Raw genomic sequence first — 16,445 nt, forward strand, 5'->3', positions numbered from 1 at the left:
GACTTGATCACCTTAGAATATATAGAGAATAGTTCCACAATTTCTATATTTTTGGGTGTTCTCTGTCTTTTTTCAAAGATTGTTGAACTCTAGAGGCAAATGCAATTATGTTGGGAAAGATATGGGCTTTGCTGTGAGTGGGGCAAAGAAAATCTGCCTGGATGTGGGAGATTTTCTTTGAGCCCACTGTGTATATAAACGGTGTTTATTCAAGAAATTGTGATTTAATGCTGTATTACTGAAAGAACTGACTGACAGACATGTCTGAGCATGGTTTGTTATTTGTGCTGTTAGATACTGAAGTCTGCAATAATTGTTTGAATCACCTCCAAAAAGAAATTCTGCAGAAAACAGGGAAGTTTTGGCTTGAGTTTCTCATTACACCTCCTGAAAACCACTGCACAGAAAATAGTTCAAATAACAGTTTTTCTAAGAAAATCTAAGTGTGCTGTCATTAGGCCTGTCACGATAACAGATTTTGCTGATGATTAAAAAATTATTGCAATAAATGTTTGAAGACCATTTTAAACTGATGTAATGGTAATGACATAATAATGTATACAATATCCTGCCAAAAATAGATACACTTTGTTTTCAAAAGAACTCTAAACACTGGAACTGATAAACTAAATGAACAAAACAACTGAAACCAAAAATAAAATGGACTCAGTCTCCGTTAACAAAAAATGCACTTGAATAAAAACTAAACACAACATAAAACCAAAGTGGAAATAAAAACTACATTCAACCAAAAGAGTAGATTATGAAGTCTGTACACTATCTTGCCCCTCAATAATCATTAGATTTAGAGGAGAAGATGGGCATATCCAACAACCTGATCCAACAGTCCAACTCACACTATACAATTTTTTTTGCCCCATTTTACCATACCATACCATACCAACTTTATTTATAAAGCACTTTAAAACAACCACAGCTGATACAAAGTGCTGTACATTAAAACACAACATAACAATAAAAAAAAATAAAAAATAAAAACTCTTACAGTTTAAAAACAAACATACAATTTAAAACTAGATCCTGCTGGAGTTGAAAGCCAAGTAAAATAGATGGGTTTTAAGACGAGCTTTAAAAGTGGACAGTGAAGGGGCCCCTCTAACGTGCAAAGGCAAGTCGTTCCATAACTTGTGGCCCCTGATAGAGGAAGCCCTGTCCCCTCTGAGCTTCCTGCTGGATCTCGGTACCTCCAAGAGCAGCTGATCTGCAGACCTGAGAGACCAATAGGGTATGTGGGGGTGAAGAAGCTCAGAGAGGTAAGCCGGGGCAAGATTATGCAGTGATTTAAAAACAAGCATAAGAATTTTAAAATGAATCCTAAAATATACAGGCAGCCAGTGAAGGGAGGCCAGGACAGGGGTCACGTGTTCCCTCTTTCGAGTTCCTGTCAAAAGTCGTGCAGCAGCATTCTGAACCAGCTGCAGACGTGAGAGCAGCAACTGACTGACTCCCAGATAAAGGGTCACTGTTTCAAAATGCTGCCTGGAAAGAAAAGATTTCACTGACGCCAATCGCCTTAACCTGTCATTCACAGGTTGTCATTCACAATGACAGGGGTGTCAAACTCCAGTCCTCAAGGGCCGCTGTCCTGCAGTGTTTAGATGTGCCACAGGTAAAAAACAGTGGAATGAAATGGCTTAATTACCTCCTCCCTGTGTAGATCAGTTCTCCTGAGCCTTGCTAATGACCTAATTATTCTTTTCAGGTGTGGTGCAGCAGAGGCACATCTAAAAGTTGCAGGACAGTGGCCCTCGAGGACTGGAGTTTGACACCCCTGTCACGAGAGGACCGAAATTTGGGTCCTCTCGTGAATGACAGGTTAAATGATAAAAGCTGGACTTAACCACGGCTCTGATTTGGCTGTCCAATTTAAAATCACTGTCCACCTTAAAACCAAGATCTGTAATAACAGGTTTAAAATATACCTCCAAGGGTCCCAGGTCCACAGAAGAGGACTCACAGGAGCCACTGGGTCCAAACACCATCACCTCTGTTTTCTTTTCATTAAAATTTAAAAAGTTCAAGGCCAAACAAGCTTTAATATCACCTAGACATGCCAGGAGATGTTTGATGGAATGGACATCGTTCTGCTTCAGGGGCAAATAAATCTGACAATCATCAGCATAACAATGAAACGAAATCCCATGTTTCCTGAGGACAGACCCAGAGGCAGTAAATAAAGAGAGAAAAGCAGTGGGCCCAGAATTGAGCCCTGCGGGACACCATAAGGCATTGAAGCAGCAGATGATTCAGAGTCACTAATTTTCACTGAAAATGTTCTGTCCTCCAGATAGGACCGGAACCATTTAAGAACAGTGCCACCAATACCTACAATATGCTGTAATCGCGATATTAAAATGTCGTGGTCTACTGTATCAAATGCAGCAGTTAGGTCAAGTGAGATCAGAACAACATGATTACCAGAATCACATACAAGAAGGATGTCATTAAAAACTCTTATTAAAGCAGATTCTGTGCTATGAAGAGTTTTAAAACCTGACTGAAAAACCTCCAGAATGCCACTGTCATCGAAACACTGTGTAAGCTGGCAGTAAACAATTTTTTCTAAAACCTTAGAAAGAAAAGGCAGCTTCGAAATAGGCCGATAATTAGCCATTGTCCCTTACAACAATCTTGGAACGTCCAACGATCGTAACCGATCATCCCGTAGTGTGTGGTGTGTTACTACTGGATCAGTCGGTAGAACGTCGGGAGCGCTACGATCTAAATCAGGCATATTCAACATGTTGGATTGTCTTGGTCAGTTTATCACTGCAGCATGTGGGGTTTTCCTCCACTGGGAGCGAGAACGCAGCCTGTTGAATGTGACAGGTAGCCAATCAGAAAGCATGGATTCCCCTCCATGCTTTCTGAGATATGTGGAAACAACATTAATGTTTATTTAACATTTCATGAGAGGAATATCCACAGTTGAACTTTTCAACTGTTCATCGTTAACGTGACATAAATAGGTTGTAATGATAACAAGGCTATAGACAACAACACCAGTAGCCTACAAGCTACTTGTTAACAAGCTTAAGGTGCTGTGTTGATATTAGCTGTACTGTTATCACTACGTGTTAGATACTCTTTGTATGTTAACGTAGATCAACAGCAAGCCAAACTCAATTTCATGAGCCAGGAAGCTGAGCGTCTTGCTCCTTTATTACGTTTTCTTGACAACTTTGAGCAGTGGTGTGGAAAGCTCAATGAAAGGTTGAGTGAAACTATAAGAAAGAAAAATAAAATATGCATCAGCTCTACATATACAGACTAAACTTCTAGAGTCTGAATATAATTAACCTGAGCTGCAGTTAAAAAAACAGTCACGTAGCAACCGTTGCTATGTAAATAAAAAACTATCAAAATATGGCTTTTCTAGAATAAACACATTTTGGAAAACAATCTCAAACTAAACTAACAAAACATATAACACCAAACAGAACACAGATTGAACTTACAGCCATTGTTTTCGGAGGTGTAATAAAAGATTGACAACACAGGAGGTGAAGTTCACACATTAACAGGCAGGCTTTCTCTCTATGAACAGGTATTCCAAACTGCAACTGCCTCTGCTACCCACAATGCACAGTTATCTCAAAATTCTCCTTCAAAATAAAATACAGAGAAATTAATACTATAGAACTTTTTTTAAAACTAATTAAAACATTTCCAACGTCCAGCCTGGGGCAGAACATTAGCTAGCTAGTCATCTTTTAGCTAACTTTACCTGCATCCAACAGCTTTACTCAACTCAGTCTGTTAGTTTGGGGGAAAAACTGTGAAAAGTTCTTTGTGTTTTGCTGGTTTGCTGCCATGATTCTAACACAAACCTACGTAGCTCCGCCCAGCAGCAGCAGGTCTCCTTCACAGGTGGAAACCCAGCGTGAGCGTCGTAGCGCTCATGTTGCGTTTAAAGGCGGCTCGGAAAAACAGGTTACAACATGTTAACAACGGATTAAACAGTTTTAACTGCTGATAAAAGTGACAGAGGACACAGATATGGGAAGTGTGGAAGCCTCTACTGTATCAAATTGACATAGGAATAACAGAGAGTTGGTCATTCTAAGGTAAAAACCCAGCGCATACAGCGTTCATGTTTTGTTTTTGTTTGTTTTGTTTTGTTTTTCATCCAGACAGGGAGGGCGCGCCCCACAGTTTGGGAACCTCTGCACTAAGGGAATGAGGAGGGCAGGGTCAGTGGAGAGCACCGGAGTTGAGCCTTTTTTTTCACTCAATGTCATCAATAGAAAGAAAAAGGCAGGAAGAAACGATAAAGCCGAAAATGAGGTCGATCATTTTCATTTATTATGTGATTAATTGATTTATTGTTTATCGCGACAGGCCTAGGTCATATTGCTTTTTATCTTGCCGTGTTTGTTTGGATGTCCAAAAACATGTTAGATGGGTTCAAGCATGAGGACATGAAACACATTTTGTGGAACATCAAGTTCTGTCACAACTGTTGAATATGTGTACTGCTTATGAATGAAGGGTGGAGATTCCACTGAGTTCTACTCCATTAGGGAGGAGTAGATCACTTTGCTGTGAGTAGATTGTCTTGGTTTTTCCTTCTATTCTCGAGGATCTATTAACGATTGGGAGAGAAGTACAGTGGTGTATGAGCGCCCCCAAGTAGTCAAATAGGTATTAAAGCAATTAATCAGAAAATAATTCAATTGGAGTTGCTCCAAACTTTCAGCACGCTGTGGCGATTGATCCACAATCTTTACAGACAAAGCGCGGGAAGCAGGACTTTATAATTGCTTTTATTCATGGTTAACTGATAAACAAGCCTCCGGCCACTAGGTGGCAGAAGTGTTCAAAGTAATCAGCAGGCTGCCTGTTTAAACCAGTAGAAAGGATCAATGGAAAAAAAAAAACCTAGCGAAGGGTTCAAGCACAGATGTTTTGAAATATAGATGGAGTTTGACAGTGAAAAGAAAAACTGCAACAGAGGTCAGTAAATCAAGTTTGACAGAATAACTTATTATAATAATAAGATTAAGAAAGCGCCCATTTTCATTTAGCACATGCTAGTAGCAGACACAAAGGATCAGCACCTTTACTGCTACAGTTACCGTTCGGAAACTACCGTAATCAGTTCAGTTAAATCTAAACTTGGCAACTTTTTCTTTTTCAACCGTAATAAATGTGATATTCAATTGACTTGTTATGACTCAAATTTTGGGTGTCCGCCCCCCCCCCCCTCTGCTGCTGCATTGTTGTGGAAAATCTGGAGCGGCAGATATATCTGCGTCTTACAGTCCAGAAAATACGGTATTTATTTCATAAATAGTGTTATTTCCTGGATTTTTTTCTGCGAAGAACCCAGAGAGGGTTATTTGATTGTGCTTTCTGGAAAACAATTATTTTTTACATTTAGGCTCCTGCAATCGTCACACTTTTCTGTTACAAACTCACTCCGGCCCCCCACCAGAGAAGGGAAAAGTTATGTGGCCCTCACAGGAAAATGTTTGGGGACCCTTGATTTACATGGTTGGAAAAAACAGGAAACTGGTCTGATGTCTTTTCCAAGCCTCATTGCCAGTCTGAATGTTTTGCTGTCAACAGTATTTTTCTCTGTACTTGAACTTGCAAAGACAGAAACATGCCTACTCTTCCAGACTTTCTCACACAGGCTCACATGTGAGTTTAAACCAAGCGCAAGGTTCAGACAGACAGTCACACTGGTGGGATTTCCATGCCATTTTTCACAATATCAGAGCAGAAAAGAAAAGCCACTGAGCACGTGCTTTCACAATGTAACAGCACACAGCAAATTTCCTGTTGGCTGCACTTTATTACGGTCACTAAACCTCTTAGAGTGGCTTCAAGATCCGTCAGCTGTGGTATTCATGACCTCCAATTATGTCTGCAGCCACTCCAAGAGGCATGTTTTATTGGAGAGTCTCAATTCTGGGACAGATTGCTCTGTGTTTCTCTTGCTCGTTTTTTAAACAGTCTAAGCAAACATGCAGGAGTGAGGTTTTGTGTGCCTTAGCATACTTTGATTTACAGTTCGCCAGTGACTCAGCACTGGCTGAGTCACTGGCGAGTCTGTCTTTGCCATATATGCAAACTGAGACATAAAAGACGCCTCCAATAAATCTGAGGTGCACTCAGTTTTTTTGAAACTCCATCTGCCCTCTGCCAGAGTGCTGGGGTGTGTAGAAAGGTTGAGAGTCATGGAACTTACAGAAAGTTGAACATAAAACAGATTTATTAAGACTTGACTGTTGTAATGAACTCAATAGAATATGTTTTTGAGTGTTTCTTTCTGACATGCTCAACATCCACTTGTGGTCCAAATCTTGACTGATGGTCAGTGTTGTGGTTCTCGAAGTTGGTCTTGGTCTCGAGACCGGTTTTAAGACCATTTTTTGATGGTCTCGGTCTCGTCTCGGACTCGACTGCATTTGGTCTCGGTCTTGTCTCGGTCTCGGGCTCTGAGGACTCGGCATTTTATTTCAAGACCAGTCGAGACCGCAACTGTGAAATGTACAGCATACTGTCCAGTTTATTTGTTAACATCTTTGTTTTCAGTGGATGCAAAATGCACCGATTAAAATCCAAGCAACTACGTGTTTCTCCCCCTCCCCTCCCCACCTTTCACTCGCGTGCGGCGCTTCAGGACATGCGCAGTGGTTTTCTCTCAGCGGCAGAAAATGTTTGTCTAATCGTCAGTAATATCATAGCGCTGCATAAATAGTAAGAAATCCGATGGCCACAGTTAACTCAGCAGCGCTTCGCTTTCACAGACGGTGGGGACGTCTAACTTTTTTCGTCACTTAGAAAAGTAGCTCAAAGAAGGTAAGCTCCGTTAACGTGATGTTAGCAAAACTAGCTGTATAGACACACATAAGCATTGTGATGAAAAATGTTGTCACTCACTGCCTGAATTATTGTGCGGACTTGTCGCATATATGGGACAACGCTATGTCCAAAAGTCTGCAATATAGTGAGGTGACATTCAGAAACAGTTGATTCTTCTCCACGGCTCTTTACTTATTAGATAGGACTGGAGTGTCACTGAGAGCCGGTGTTCTATCAGATAGCCATACGCTGTCAGAATAGCATACATGCAGTGAGTACCATGCCTGCGCATTAAGAAGTCCGACAGTCAGAGGAGTTGTCAGTATACGCAACAAGTTATGACGAAAATAAGTCATTAAATTGTTTAGAATATGACATAATATGATAACTAGATAGATATACATGTGTTGTCGTGGTTTCAAAGTGTGTTTAAAGCAGGTCTGGCTGCAGCTGGATGCCATACAACTTAATAACCAAGTGTATGATGATCTACGTCATGATTCTATGTTGCTGATTAAATAAAATCATATGGTAATGACATCGTATGCATGTCTGAGGTAAGCGTACGACTATCTGACAACGTATGCTGATCTGACAGAACACCGCGAGTTCGTGCTAAGCGTATGACGAGCTGACCTGACAGAACACCGGTTCTTTGTTCTTGTAATGCTCTGTGTACACTGCATCATTATTTTATTTAATTATGTACGTTGATATTTAAATTAACAAATAACTAAAACACAAGAACGAAAGAGCACGCAGAGCATGCACATTGCTCTTTGATTGTTTTTGTTCAAAGTGGCAGCAGTAATGTCTGCCATGGTGTCAGACTACCTGGCTTCATGTACTGGGATAGAGAGTGAGAACAGTCACGATGAGCGCCTTCTGTTTGGTTACTTCTTGCTTGTAACCAAGCAAGAAGTGTTCGTAGTTGAGTGTTATTTACCGTCAGGGCATTGCCTCAATTGCTATGTTTAATGGTGCAGACAGTGGTGGTTTCTTATATGAGCAATATGGGCATATGCCCAGGGCGTTATGTTTTTAGGGATGGCATGAGACCATCACACAGTTTAGCACAGAAATGGAATATTTAATATTGGTAAAACGTATTAAGTATTTAATATGTAGGTGTTCTTATGGGAATATGGATCTTTCAGATTATTTTGAGGAGCAATTTTGATCATATTTTACATTTTATTGTATCATGTGGCAAGGGCCGCTGGTCTTGGTCTTGACTCGGTCTCGACTTCCCTCGGTCTTGGTCTTGACTTGGTCTTGGACCCTAAAAGTCTTGGTCTTGTCTCGGTCTCGGGTTAGGTGGTCTTGAACACAACACTGCTGATGGTGACTCATTCTGATCCGTCTAGTCCTGGGAATGGGGTAAGTGTCATGAATTGTTGTATTGACATAGTGAGGATGGACGCAGTGGACCAAGGTAGTTGAGTAAATGATGGTTTTAATTAGAGGTGTGCTGATCGATCGGCCTATTTCCGTGAAAAAGTATATGATCGGTGATGGGTGATCACCGTCTTGTTGCAGATCACCAAAACCAATCACCTGCATCTCATTTCACAGCCTGCGTGTTCAGCTTAACTCCTCTTTCCTTCACACTGCACAAGAGCGCAGCAACAAATCCTAAGTGATGTGGTAAGGAACTGTAACGCTTTAAGAGTGAATGGGGAAGTTTGCGTGTTCTGCTGAAGAAATACCTCAGGGGTGAATCACGTCAAAATACATCAACACAACAAATCTAATATGATGTTTAAAAAACAAACATTTGATGGAGTTTGGCTACATCGAGGCTCACTGCAGGCAAAAAGGGACATCCAGAGCGATAAGACAGCAGGTAAAGCAGCGCACAGCTAATATCAATCAATCAATCAAATTTTATTTGTATAGCACATTTTAGCAGCAAGGCATTTCAAAGTGCTTTACATAATTAAAAACAGAAACAGTCCTGTAACATTCAATAAACAGTAAGAAAGAGAGAGATAAAAAAATAAAAATAAAATAATAACAATAATAATAATAATAAATAAATAAATAAATAAATAAATAAAGATAAAAACATTAAAACCCGCACCCCTTTTCAACCAGGGGGGACGACACACGCACTCCTTTACACTTCTAAGAGAGGCGGACAGTACCCGCACCTCTCCGGGGGGCTTTACATCATTAAAAAGAGGAAGAACAAGAAATTGATAAATAGATAATGTCTATTTGTCTTTAAAGACATTAAAGACATCAAAACCCACACTCTAACCCTAATTTAGCCATAAGCAACTCTAAACAGGTGGGTTTTAAGTTGAAATTTAAAGGCACTCAGTGTTTCAGCTGTTTTACAGTTTTCGGGAAGTTTGTTCCAAATAATACTCACCCGGAAGAGCATAATGGTCAGAAAGCTAAACAAATAACCCAGAAAATAATTTAAGTCAACGAGCTAGCGGTGTAAGAAGCTGGTCCTGCTCCCGCTGTTGGACCGCAGTAGTGGTGAAGCTACGTCTATTTCACAGACATAGCTTCACCTCTTCTTCACCCACAGTGAATTCTCACACCGAATGTCTGCTTAAAGCTGCAGCATGTAACTTAAACAAACAAAAAAATATTTTACATATTGTTGAAGAAGATTTTAAGTTATAATATTTCTTAAGAAAGAAACTCTTTGGCTCGATCTCCTTTGATCCCAGGTCCTCTCGGCGGGCCGCGTGTAGCCACACAAAAACAGCAATGTGTGCAGACGTCACAGAATTACAGAGTAATCCAATAGAAGACAACGCATAAAATTACAACAGAAACTGCAGAACAACAGAGACATACATTCATTTACCTGACATAAATGGAAAGAAGAAGGAAAGAAAGAAAGAAAAGCAAAGAGCAAGAGCAAATCTAATTTGTTACTTCTGTGTAAAAAGTTTTATAGTGAAGGCGTATTCTTCTCTGTAATTTATTCAAATAAGGCGCATCTTTGCTCATCCAACCAGGAGCCATCTCTGACCCTTTGTCTCAAGCCAGGAACTCCTGCTGTGTTTACGGCTTTTCACAGATGAGTGTGAAAGTTGGAACTTCTACTTATTGTTTTCCCACACAGACAAATGGGAGTTCAAAAGATCCTAGCAAACCATCTGCTGTAACATACAGGTAATATAAAGGTCAATAGGCCAGAATAAGTTACTGATTTTAAAACTATAATTAGGCTATTTCAATCAAGACAAGTTAAGTTTTAAAACTAGCATACTTTAAATTTATTTTCTTAACAATATGTATTAAAACTTTAACTATGTAATAACATGAGACAGGTAATCTGAAAAAAATAAAATTAATAATAATAATAATAATAATAATAATCGATCTCCCCTCCCTGTTCTGCAGAATTGCGCCACTCAGTCACAAACAGCCAATCAGAGCCAGCATTAATCAGCTAGTCAATCAAAACCAGCTGGCCATTCTCTCAGGAAGTTTTGATTCAGTAACTCAGTATTGTTTATTTTGATGCAACCTGTATTTGACTCTGAATGAATATTTCTTGACATTATTTGATATAGGCAGGTTTATTTGACTCATGTATAATTTATGGTACTGAGAACCTACAGTGTAACAAATGGCTGTAAAAACTACATCATGAAAATACAGTAAGGTGGCTGGGTTTTTCTTTCTTTATCTTCCAGCAACCCTTTGATTTCTGGAGAAGTTCAGGACTGAGACCAACTCAGAACTCATCCATGTTGGTTTTGTTTGGTTGTTCACCAAGTCTTAAACTTGCCCAAATGTTTAAGATGTACTCTTGGGGTTCAAATAAAGTTTTGAAAAATATGTAACTTTAACATTTGACACTGCTGGATACCTTCCTTCCTTCAAAGGAAGAAAACGACAGACATATACCATGACATACATGTACCATGACATACATGTACCAAGTCCTGCTGGAAAATGAAATGTCATAACCGACTTGTCTGCAGAAGAAAGCATGCGGTGCTTTAGATGTTTCTTTTATCTGTGCCGACAGTGGACTAGTTAAAACCCCAGGATCATGGGACCATCCCCAGGATACATATGAGAATCTGACTGTAGCTGCAGTCTTCTTCTTGTGACTCGTATGAAACTCCTAAGTGGGCTTTACCTCAGAATCTCTTGAAGGACACAGTTTTCCCTGATGTTTGTTTCTCTTTTTCTGCTCTGCTTTTGCTCTGCTCAACGTTGCACTTGGACATAGCACTGAGTGAACAACCAGCTTCTTTGGAAACAATTTTTTACTTGAATTAAAAATAAATGCTAAATTATTTTTGAAGCACCAGCATCTGATCCCTAAGGAAAGATTTCAGAGCAAAACCCAAACAAAAGAAAAGATGTACATGATATCATGAGCCATGTATATCCAAAAAGAATCAGTTTGATCCATCTTGTATGTCTGATAGCTTTCTTCCACTTTCTCTTTTGTATGGACTACAGGTTGGTGAAGGACGCCCCCTGGGATGAAGTTCCTTTGGCACACTCACTGGTTGGATTTGCCACGGCCTACGACTTCCTGTATGAGTACTTGAACAAAGGCCAACAGGAGCGTTTCCTGCAGGTGATAGGCAATGCATCTCGCTTGATGTATGAGAAGTCCTATGTACGTGGCTGGGGGTTCCAGTACCTGCACAATCATCAGCCCACAAACTGTGTGGCTCTGCTCACCGGAAGCCTGGTCTACATGACCCAAGGTGGGTACCCACAGCATCTTCCTGAGATCAAGTCACAGGTTTATGCTTCAGTCCACAATTGTCCTTAGGTGTTTCAACCAGTCCTTGGTCAGTTTACTAGTGTGTTTTGGATCATTGTTATGCCACAGAGTCCAGTTCTGCTTCAGCTTAAGTTTTATTTTTCACAAGTTCTCATGTTTTCCTCAAGCTCAAGTATTAAATAATACTATAATATCACAATTATGGACAGGTTCCTAACCATCATGTTTCCATCTCCATGCTCCTATTATCCTCCAATGTTCTTCTTTTGGATAGAAAAATAAAAGTCTTCTTTTGAGTTGTTTTACCACAACACAAAAACACTTTTTGGTCTTTTGTCTTAGAATAGAATAGAATAGAATATGCAAGAGTAAATTGCTTATCTGTTGAGAAACTACACCCATCCGAAGTGCTAAATATTAGTAAGTGTTAGTAAGCATTAATATAGCCCTTCTCTTATATAACATCTATAACACGTGTGAAATTACAAGTACTGTAATTTTCGGACTATAAGCCGCTACTTTTTCCCCACGCTTTGAACCATGCGGCTCATAGAATGGTACGGCTTTTCTGTGGATTTTTCTTCAACCGCCAGAGGGCTCTTTAGCAGGAAGTGAATCATTGGAAGTCAAAATTGGAAATCAAAGCAAGTACACCTCGCTGCAGCCATAGACATAATATAAGAGTAGACCCCGCATTGGCCGCTCCGGCACAGGAAATACGGCAGCCATCTTGGAGCGGTATATCCTTCTACTTTGCTCAGTCAAAACAGCAGAAGATGCCTCAGCAGGGATATTGTTGTTCTGATCGATGGATTATTGATGTGAAGGCTCCACAGACAACATTTCACAAGTAAGATGGACATATTATTGTGTATATATTGTGATTAGAATATTACTTTACTGTATTTATGTCCACCGGCGAGATACCAGCTAATATTAGCTTGGTGTAATACGGGTTCAACCCCGCTATGAAGGCTAACTGAGATTCTGTACATCTAAAAATTAATTATTCTCTAACATTGACTTAGATTATCTGACACAAGGGCCTATATTAGAATTGAAACAATATAACACATATTATAAAACTTATATTATGTGTTATAACATTCACCGGCAAAGTTTACACAGGTGGTAAAGACTCTGTCAAAAGTAAGATACGTCCTAAATCTTCCGTTTTTGTTTTGAAAGTTTCCTAAAGACACGATGTGAGGAAGAAAGAGGGAGAAATCTATAAAGAGAGACGGATTCACTGCAGCACGGATGAATCTCACATCGGATTTTGGACTCGTCGGCTGAAAAACATAAACATATATATATATATATATATATATATATATATATATATATATATATAAACATGTGTATATATATATATATATGTAAAAAAAATTCCCTTCTCACCCTCCACGGGTGGTCTCTTTCATCCTCTGAGCTCGGGTCCTCTACCAGAGGCCTGGGAGCTTGAGGGTTCTGCGCAGTACCTTGGCTGTGCCTAGAACTGCACATTTCTGGACTGATATGTCTGATGTTGTTCCTGGGATCTGTTTTAGCCACTGCTCCAGTTTGGGGGTGACTGCCCCGAGGGCCCCGATGACCACAGGCACCACTATGGTCTTCTCCTTCCAGGTTTTTTCCAGTTCCTCTCTGAGGCCCTGGAATTTCTCCAGTTTCTCCTTTTTCCTGATGCTGTAATCACTTGGTATTGCTACATCCACCACAACGGCTTTCCTCTGTTCTTTATCCACCACCACAATGTCCGGTTGGTTCGCCATTACCATCTTGTCTGTCTGGATCTGGAAGTCCCACAGGATCTTAGCTCGGTCATTCTCCACCACCTTTGGGGGTGTTCCCCACTTCGATCTCGGGGCTTCCAGTCCATATTCTGCACAGATGTTCCTGTACACTATGCCTGCCACTTGGTTATGTCGTTCCATGTAAGCTTTCCCTGCTAGCATCTTGTACCCTGCTGTTATGTGCTGGACTGTCTCAGGGGCCTCCTGGCACAACCTACACCTTGGGTCTTGTCTGGTGTGGTAGATCTGAGCCTCTATTGCTCTGGTGTTTAGGGCCTGTTCCTGTGCAGCCAGGATGAGGGCCTCTGTGCTGTCCTTGAGTCCAGCTTTCTCCAGCCATTGGTAGGATTTCCTGATATCAGCCACTGCAGTTATTTGTCGGTGGTACATCCCATGTAGGGGCTTGTCCTCCCATGATGGTACTTCTAGCACCTCATCTTCTGTTCCCCATTGCCTGAGACATTAGCTGAGCACATCGTCCGTTGAGGCTTTGTCCTTGATGTATTTATGGATCTTGGATGTTTCATCCTGGACAGTGGCTCTCACACTTACCTTCTTCCTTACGGCTTGTGTACAGTCTCAGGGTGCTGGATTTGGGGTGGAACCCTCCATGCATGGTTAGTAGCTTCCGAGTCTTAACATCCGTGGCCTTTATCTCTTCCATTGGCCAGCTAATTATTCCGGCAGGGTATCTGATTACTGGTAAGGCATAGCTGTTTATTGCACGGATCTTGTTCTTGCCATTGAGCTGGCTTCTCAGGACTTGCCTTATTCGTTGAAGGTATTTGGCTGTGGCTCCTTCCTCATCGAGGTTGCCATTTGCTTGTGGTATTCCCAGGTACTTGTAGCTGTGCTCTATGTCTGCTATTGTTCCTTCTGGGAGTGAGACCCCTTCTGTGCGGACGACCTTCCCTCTCTTTGTAACCATCCGACCACATGATTTGGCTGAGGGGGTTCAGGCCTATGCAGAACAGCAGTGGGGACAGAGCATCTTCTTGGTATATGCCACATTTGATGGAGACTTGTGCGATACAGTTGGCGATAGTTAGATGGGACTGAACCCTTTGAGGGATCCTTCTGGATCAGGATTGTGAGCCCTTCAGTTAACCATTTTGTAGCAGCTGGTTCAGTTGAGCTGCCAGTCGCTCATGGAGGGCAGTGAGTTTCTTTAGCCAGTAGGCATGGATCATGTCAGGCCCTGGTGCTGTCCAGGTTTTCATACCCGAGACTCATTCTTGTTCAGGGAGGTTGATGTAGCCACTGTGCATTGCTGTGGGTCTGCTCTGTTGTTATTACCCTGCCATTGAGAGTACACTTTAGCTGGTTGGGTGGAGAAGAGCCGGTTAACCCTCCTGGCTTCATTCTCTCTTGTGTATCTCTTTAGGCGGCTGGCCAAGGCTTGGAGCCTTTGTTTGGCAGTTTCGAGTGCTTCAGAAACTGCCAAACAAGAAGTACAGCATCTGGCTGTACTTCTTGGGTACTGATCTTTTCATTGCACCCCTTAGGAGCTCTGACAGTTGGCTCACTTCCCTCCTTGTTATCTTGATCTTAGCCTCTAACCGTCTTTTCCATGGTGGGTATTGGGTCTCATGGTTGCTCTTATAGCCAAGCATCTCAAGGATCACTGATACTGAGTTGTATATCAGCTCATTGGTTTCAGTTATGGTGTTGGTAGGGATCGTTCTCAATGCTGCATTCACGTCTTCAATGAGACTTTCTGATGGTACTTCACTCAGCCATTGTAATTGGCGTCGGGGTTGTCTGGTGTCCATTCAGGCCATGATTCTCTCTCTCAGGTCAGTTGCTGCCTCATTCAGCTGAGATGGTTCGTTCATTACTGGGGCTACATACCCAGTCTCTGGGCGGGTAGTTGTAGTTAACTCCCTTCTGACCTGGCGTCCTAGCTCCTCCCCCTTGCCGTTGCACTTGTGTTGGACCTCGTCAATCTCAAGTTGTGATAGCAGTTGCCGTTTGCGGATGTTGGAACACTGAGCTACTCGTTGTTTGGCAGTGTCGAAGTAACCATTCCTCCCACAGTCTTTCCATGTAGCCCCTCTGGCTAGGGTTACTTGAGTAGTACCATTCCAACAGATCCATGTTTTCATCTCTCGCCCATTTCCGTCTTGTTCCAGTAGCCCATTTTTCATCAAGGTGCTCTGGTTCCCCAGCACCTGACGCAGACCTTGTTTGGCCGGGCAACGTCTGAGCCGGCATCTCGTGCTTATCAATGTCTCTCATGGTATGAGGTAGGCTATATAGCTCCAAGGGTCTTGCCTAAGGACATTAGTGTTTGTATAGTCTGTGATATATATCTGTGATATATTTTCACCTTTAGGAAGGAGTTTCACTCTCAGAATGTTTTTGAACTTCTCTATTTTATTTACTTCAGTGCAGCTCACAGTTTTTAGCAAATTCTGTAGCTTTCTGTGTACTTCTAAATCTGCTCCTTAGTTGCATGTTTTCGGGCCTGCTACTGCCTCTAGTGGCGTGGGGGTGGTAAGACAATTAATCTAATTACATTACTAAATCAGAATACCACGTCTTTATTATTTACTATTAATTCTGGCATTACTGGCATTATAAAACTACATATTTTTTTAATTTTCTTAAGGATGTAGAGCTAATTAAATGACAATACTTTCATACATTATAAATAATATCTATATATCTCCATAGGAGGAACAAAAGACATAAGGAGACATGAAAAACATGATCAAATATAATAAAAATACCATTTGCAATGTATACGTAAGAAATTTAATTGAGCAAAAGTCAATAACAAACAAATGAATTAGGTACAGAAGAATAACAACCCAGGTTGTTACAACCAGGGTTGGTAACAAAAAAGATAAGCAAAAATTCATTTTTTTGTTTTTACAGTGCCATGTATATTATTGAGACTTTTTGTTGTAGCCCCTCTGGCTAGGGTTATATATATATATATATATATGAAATTAAGACGAAACCATTTAATCTATCAACGAGGAAATTTTCCTTTGACTCTAAAACGATAAATCATATTCATGAATCACATTATTAAACGGCCCATCTGTGGTGACGATACAAATAAAGTAGCCTGCAGAAACTTTATGTGTCAT

General features: G+C 40.9%; 1 protein-coding gene across 2 annotated transcripts in view; it reads left to right on the top strand.

The window, feature by feature from the left end:
• The window catches only part of dse (dermatan sulfate epimerase), a 73,347-nt gene that overhangs the window by 10,597 nt on the left and 46,305 nt on the right, over positions 1–16,445 (top strand). For both annotated transcript variants that reach the window (XM_088002234.1, XM_088002237.1), the window contains one exon: positions 11,281–11,534. In XM_088002234.1, coding sequence (XP_087858360.1) covers positions 11,281–11,534 — 254 coding nt within the window. The remainder of the gene's footprint in view (positions 1–11,280; positions 11,535–16,445) is intronic.

The sequence above is a fragment of the Poecilia mexicana genome, unplaced genomic scaffold (assembly GCF_051168715.1).
Source record: "Poecilia mexicana isolate PSO_F unplaced genomic scaffold, ASM5116871v1 scaffold_21, whole genome shotgun sequence".
Taxonomy (NCBI): Eukaryota; Metazoa; Chordata; class Actinopteri; order Cyprinodontiformes; family Poeciliidae; genus Poecilia; species Poecilia mexicana.